This window comes from Gekko japonicus, unplaced genomic scaffold (genome assembly GCF_001447785.1).
Source record: "Gekko japonicus isolate JY-2015 unplaced genomic scaffold, Gekko_japonicus_V1.1 scaffold1928, whole genome shotgun sequence".
Taxonomy (NCBI): domain Eukaryota; kingdom Metazoa; phylum Chordata; class Lepidosauria; order Squamata; family Gekkonidae; genus Gekko; species Gekko japonicus.
This window is the reverse complement of record NW_015170339.1, coordinates 85,788-92,730: the sequence shown is the minus strand read 5'-3', so window position 1 is coordinate 92,730 and position 6,943 is coordinate 85,788. Positions and strand designations below refer to the sequence as shown.

General features: G+C 48.8%; 1 protein-coding gene across 1 annotated transcript in view; it reads right to left on the bottom strand.

The window, feature by feature from the left end:
* Positions 1 to 6,906, bottom strand: part of LOC107116266 (selenoprotein M) — a 10,159-nt gene extending 3,253 nt beyond the window's left edge. Inside the window, exons 1-2 of the mRNA XM_015418165.1 lie at positions 6,627 to 6,906; positions 2,084 to 2,119 (exon numbers count right to left, since the gene is read on the bottom strand). Of these exons, the coding sequence (XP_015273651.1) occupies positions 2,084 to 2,119; positions 6,627 to 6,764 (174 nt within the window). The 5' untranslated portion in view covers positions 6,765 to 6,906. The remainder of the gene's footprint in view (positions 1 to 2,083; positions 2,120 to 6,626) is intronic.
* Between the last annotated feature and the right edge of the window lie 37 nt (positions 6,907 to 6,943).

Sequence of the window (6,943 nt, the reverse complement as noted above, 5' to 3'; positions counted from 1 at the left end):
TGGGTCTTCGAGGAATTGTCTGCAACTTGATGGCACTTTCCCCTCACCTGGATGGTCTCAAAAGCTAAGCAGGGTCAGACCTGGTTGGTCCTTGGATGGGAGACCACCAAAGAAATCCAGGGTTGTTACACAGAGGCTGCAGTCACACACACTCAATAATCCACTTTCAATCCACTTCCAGCACTTTTAAGCAAAACATGAACAGGTGTATCAATACTATTAAGGCCACAAGGGCAAATCCTGTTGGAATACGGCCTATTCAGAAATCTCCCCGTAGAACAGTGGTTCTCAACCTGTGGGCCGCGACCCCTTTGGGGGTCGAACGACCCTTTCACAGGGGTCGCCTAAGACCATTGGAAAACACAAATTTTCGATGGTCTTGGGAACCGAATCACATCCTGAATATCAGATATTTATATTACGATTCATAACAGTAGCAAAATTAAAGTTATGAAGTAGCAACGGAAATAATTTTATGGTTGGGGGTCACCACAACATGAAGAACTGTATTAAAGGGTCGCGGCATTGGGAAGGTTGAGAACCACAGGACTAGAGGTTTAGAGGAGGACCAGAGGTCGCAGTGGAGCCAGAGCTGTTTCTGCGGAGCAGCAGGTGCAGCCGGAGTGCTCCCCTCCAGATTTCCTCACACCCCACCAACCAACATTTTCAGGCTACGCCCCTGATTGTGGTCATCCTCTCTGTCAGTACTTATACAACCACTGTATAAATGCCCTTTATAGAGCTTTAAAAGTAAAAAGACTTTTTTTGTGCCCCTAGTGAACTTACAGTCTCAGCTTCAGCAGCCTGGGAAATTGGGAAGGGTGATCCACACAAGGGCAGAGTGGGAGGGACCCAAGAAGCCAGCAGTGAGTCAGAGGAACAAGCAAGAGGGACGGGAAAGTTCGAAGAACAGAGGGACCAATGGGGGGAAAGGGCAGAGAAGGCAAGGCGAGCAGCTACTGCAGGCAAGCAAAGATTTGTGTCCGCATGAAGACGGGAGTGCAATAGCAGCACAGTGACGTGAGGGTGGAAGTCATCATCATATACAGTCAATGAGGAAGGTGAACCATTTTGGCAGCGGCATTCTGGACAGTAGTGAAATAACTGGAGACTGGAAAGGAAAGGCAACAGAGAAGAAAGCCAAGGGAGGGAACGGCCAGAACACCAACTACTTCGTTGCTCAAAGGTGACTCAAATGCAAATAACTGGAGACTGGAAAGGAAAGGCAATAGAGAAGAAAGCCAAGGGAAGGAACGGCCAGAACACCAACTACTTCTTTGGTCAAAGGAGACTCAAGGGAAGGGCCCACGTTGCATGCAGAAAAGTACCTTGACTAGGAGACAGAACTAAAAAGGAGACGGGTGAATCAAAGATATTCATGGCTTCATGCTAGAGGAACAGGATGGAGTGCCATGTTGGCAGTGGGTAAGGAGAAGAATCTTCAGAATGCGGCTGGGCAAAAAGGCTGCAGCATCCCAGGCTGGGATTGGGGTGGTGGTGTTTGCGTCTGTTTGCTCTATAAAGCACGGTGCACAGGTGGTGATATTAACAATCCCTGACTATAATCTGAATAATTTTAATGAGGATCACACCACACTGCACCTGGGTTTGGTGTGAACTGAAACACCTGCAGGTTCCCACCCCCCCATCTGCTCTTGGCCTCCAAGTGTGGAGAAGTTGGGAGAATGAGAAAGGCTCCTTCCCAATTAATACTGAGCATTTAAGCTGCCATTTCAATTGCTCAGAGCACTTCTCTCAAGCCTGACAGGGTTATTGTGGGGATAAACTGGGGAAGGGCAAGCGGAAGAGGCCATTCTAATGTCCCTGCAGGAAAGGTGAGCTAAAAATTGTACTGAATAAAGACGATTCACTAGTCCATACAACAGCCCAGGAAAGTAGGCCAACATCATCACCTCTGTGGTGAGGGGGTGGGGGAGCTAACTTGCCAAAGGCCACCGACTACTAAATTCATGGACTGAGGAAAGGTCTGAGCCAGGGACGTTCCTGCTTATCTTTCTTCGCCTAGCTGCTAGATTGTGCCAGCTCTCACATCGAACCACCAAGAAGCTTAAGCAACACTTACCTCTTTCAAGCGATTCAATCGTCATCCTCCGCAAGACTGCAAAAGAGCAGAACACAGCATCAAAGTAAGGCCTCCTAACACAGAGAGACGCACCAGAAGCCAGCCAGTTCGTTCACAGGTTATTGGCTTTTCTGACTCTTTGTTGAACGCGGCTTCCACTTCACCAGGTGTTTCAATGCACCCTGAGAAATGTAGTCCTCAGTGTGCCAGACACTCCCAGAACTTTATTTCCCAGAGCGCACTGAGGTGGTGTGACACCTCGGATATTGCTTATCAGTGTCCAGTACATGCCACGTGTGGGACAAAGAGGAAAGATGCCTCTCTCTCCTCCAATCCTCCTTGAAAAAGCTCCAGGAAACTGAATGAAATCCATATCATTCACAATTTTCTCACTGTTGTCTACCTTCAGTCAACCTGTTTCTAAACTACAAAGAACAAACACATTGGCATTCACTTCCTCCCTGTTCAATGTCATTACCAAAACAAAAGGAAGGGTCTTTTCCAGTTCTTTCCCCATTCATTTCTGACTATAAAAATGCCTAAACATGAAAATCTGCTTTCTGCATTTTAGGGTCATTTAACAAGATATGTTCAAAGGACCACCTTGTCCAACCATCACTTTTCAATAACCCCCCGGCAGTTGCCTCTAGACACAGAAATGATGTTCTTCCTATGTTGTTCTTTTCCCTCAGCACCTGTAATTCAGAGGTATACTGCTTCTGTCCATGGAGGTTCCATTTCATCCTTATGGCAAATAGCAGCAGATTGACTCATAGTTGTTCTCTATGAAATTGCCTAAACTTTTTTAAAAAGCCATCTAAGCAAGGGACCATCAACATATCTTGTGCAGTGAAGTCCATAAATTCTGCATTGTATGCAGAATTCCCTTTTGGTCCACCCTGGTCCTACAGTCAATAAATTTCACGGCGTGACGCCAAGCACCAGTGTTAAGAGTGTGGAAGACAAAGCTCCCACGTTCCACACTGTCCGTAATTTTGCAAACCATGTTCAGAGCTCCCTTTTGTTTCTACACTAAATCCTCCAGGGCCTCCAGAGCTTCCTCATAGGGCAGGCTCTCCAAATCCTATCTCAGGTCTCCTGTTAACATGCCATAAATATTGACTGGTGAGGCATCCCCACCCACACCCCGATCATGCCAGAGACAGACCGCAGCCTACCTAGGAGCCCTCCTGGGGTAATCAGAACAGAGCACTCAAGAAGCAACACTTCATTTGGTATTATGAATGAATCTTCTGGTCAGCAGCTGCATCCAAGTAAAAATATTAAGCTGTCCCCAGCCCTGCACCCTTCTTCCCCACTGGGACCTGAGTTTTCAGTTCCCGCACCAAATCCGGGCCTCATCGTGTTGAGTCCCCCCAGCATGAGTTGGGCTCTGGTGAGTGGCACTTTGTCAACCATGCCTCTCCAGAAGACCTAATGCCAGCTTCCCACTGCCTTCGCCATTGCACGAAGAATTTGCTTATTAACCAGCCCTCTGTCACTATGTCGACCCCGGTCTTTATTACTTCCTTCAATTCTCAGGAACCACATGCCTAAGGTAGCACTGGGGAGGGAGGGACCCTTCCTTCCACCAGCAAAAAAAGTTTCTATCCCCCTGGAATCTGCCATGCTATGTCAATGGATTTGTGGCACCATTAAGGGAACAGATCCAAAGAGAAGGCTGGCCCTCTCCACCAGGCAGCCCAGGAGAGCAAAGACGGCAAAATTCCGGTTGAGAAAGCTGAGCCTTTCCCTCGTTGCGGGCCCTTCCCCTTGATGCTGGTATTGCTCTCAAACAAAAGGGACATCCCTGCATATATTTTTTTATTTATTCAATTGGTATACTGCCCTCCCCTACAGATAGGGCCCAAGAAGGTGAACAACATTTCAGTAAATTACGATCAGAATCGATAAACAGTTAAAATTATTAAAGAAACACCACCACCAATAGCTACTTCAAGATGGCACTTAAAGACCAATTCCTATCCTTACCCCATAAGGGATATATGGTGGGATTGCCCTGGGTGTGAGAAAATTCTGGCAAGACATATGCCAAATAGACACCAAAACTGTAGGTTGTCAAGTACCATGCTGTTCAACACTGATATTGCTGGGACAGATGGAGAAAAAGATTGAAACAAATATGGCTATTTGTTGGGGATCAAATAGTGGCTGTAAGAATATTTACAGTGAAATATCAGATGCAAAAGAAAGTAACCCGTAGAGAGGTTTGCGTAAAGGAGTGTTGGTTTAATTATGCTTATAGATGAAATTTCAGTGTATGTCTAACAGAAAAAAGATGCCTACGCGAGCTGAGTTTACTGAGAGATGACCTTTGATTGTTTATTAAAACAAGATTAAACTGAGTTAAAATGTAAAGGTCGAGATATTGTCAAACGCTTTGGGTGTTGTTGTGATAGGCGCAATGTATAATTTTTAATGTGTATTGTTTTCAATTTATCTGTCTATCTATCTATCTTCTTTTAGGTAATAAAAATAAATAATAAAAATTGCTTGAGTTGGGTTCTTCCTGTGGCTGGAAAACAACATACTGAGGCTTTCTTCTGCAGAAGCCCAATGAAAATTATTTCTGTGGGGTCTTTGCTGGAGAACTTCCCAGCAGATTAAACACCACATCCACTGGCTGGATTGTACTTGGATGCCATTTGTGTTCAGGCCCCAGATTATCTCAGGCCAATCCTGTCTCCTTGTTCGGGGTTTCTTGCAATTCCTCTACCGTGCAATTCTTTGCTGCAATCTCCAACAACCCTGCCTCCCTTTGTCATTGCAGAACCGGGGCTTGGGCAAGTCAAAACATGCTAGAGATGTTTGCGAACTCACCTGACCTTTGGAGGAGGTTTTGCATTTTGTTTCTTTTCAGAGTTTGGGGTTTCCTGTGATCTTTTGTTTCCCCATCTGTGGCTCCCTACAATTGCCACCTGACAGGAAGTGGTGGCGGCTACAAGCATGGACGGCTTCAAAAGGGAATTAGATAAGCATATGGAGCAGAGGTCCATCAGTGGCTATTAGCCACAAGGTATAGATAGGGCCTCCTGATGGCACCTGGTATTTCTGGCCACTGTGTGACTCAAGAGTGTTGGACTGGATGGGCCTTTGGCCTGATCCAACATTGGCGTCTCTTATGTTCTTATGACTCTCAGTTCCCAAACTACACCCTTGCGTCCCCCTCATGACCACTCTGATGCTTTGTGCCCATTCTCAAGGCCCATATTTCCTAACCAGTCCCCGTCCAGCTTGCATGCCCACTTTGGCTTCTCCACATTCTCAGAACTTTTATACCCATTCCTGAAAGGTGGTGGGAAGTGCCATCAAGTCACAGCCGATTTATGGCAACTCCCGGAGGGTTTCTGAGGCAAGAGATGAATAGCCACTGCCTGCCTCTGCACAGTGACCCTGGATTCCCTGGGTGGTCTCCCATCCAAGTACTAACAAGGCCCGACCCTGCTTAGCTTCCAAGAACCTGACACGATCGGGCCACCCAGGTCAGGGCATTCCTTAGGATCTTATTTTCAAATGAGTTCATTTTCAACCCTGCTGTTCCAAGGCAGACTGCAGACTCTTTCAGGCATGGGATGGTGCATTTGCTTATGTAACTCTTACACGGAGGCCACTTATTACCAGAAGCAGGGGGGGGGGGATGCTATATAATGGGGGGGGGGGAGATGCTATATTCATGGAAAAGAGACCGTTTACTACACTCACAAGAAGTATTATTGCTTATTTACTAAGTGCCAAAATGACGTTTTTTAAAAACTTCTTATGGAGGCCCCCCCTCCCCATCTGGATACTGCGTTTCCAAAATGGGTCTAACCAATTTGAGCCAGAAGGGGGAAATGTTATATAAATGGCTTTAATAAATAAATGGAGGGGCCTAATCAAAGGAGAACCACAGCAAGAGGATAATTACTCATCCTCTGAGCTTCACCTATAATCCTGATCTGGTATTTTTACATTATCCCCCCCCCCCACACACACAATTATTAAATACGACTTCCGTGCACATTAACAGTATTGCTCTGAATACCATATGGCAGGTGTAAAGCTACAGCTGGGAGTGACGAGCCCTTTCCCTCTTCGAAAAGTTCGGGGCGGGGCGGGGGACGCATCCAGCCGCCCGTTCTCGCACCTCCCACGCGGCCCTGGTCTGCCCCCTCTTTACTGCCCTTCGCCGTCCTCCCAAAGGCTCACACAAAAAGCGACTATTTCTTCCATATCCGACACACGGCCCTGAAAGGAGCAAGTCAAGGGACTAGCGTCTCGCTCCACTGGCTCAGGACGCGGGCTTCGCTGCGCCAAGCGCAACCCCCGACCCCCGCACGGCACACCGCCCCTAACAGTGGGAAGGCACTCTGTACGTGCTCGATGGTCCCTGCATCATCTCTAGGGGGGCCTAATTCACGTCCCCCCGCCGCCGCCTCCACCAATCACGTGGGCGTCGCTCCCCTTCGCGGACCCTCCCTCCCCAACCCTCCAGGAGGCGCCAAGAGCGCCGCGGCAGGGGCTGGCGTCGGGCCGGCCTTACCTCCACTTTGCCCCGCGCCAGTCCCTCTAGGCGGCTCCGATCGATTTCAACGCCCCGCACCGGCCCCGACAGGAGGAGCAAGAGCAGCAGCGGCAGCGGCGGCGGCGGAATCAGGAGCCCCAAGCGCAGCAGCCCCATCGCAGCGACTCCAGCCCGGCCGGGAAGGGCGCGCAACGAGCCCGTCCTCCCTTCTGCCGCCGCTTTCTTTCGAGCGCCGTTGCCACGTCAGATCGGGCGGGGCCCCCAAGAAGGAGGGCCGAGGCGGCCCAGCCACGCCGCGCCGGACTCTCCCCCGCCGAGGGGACGAGGGAGGATCC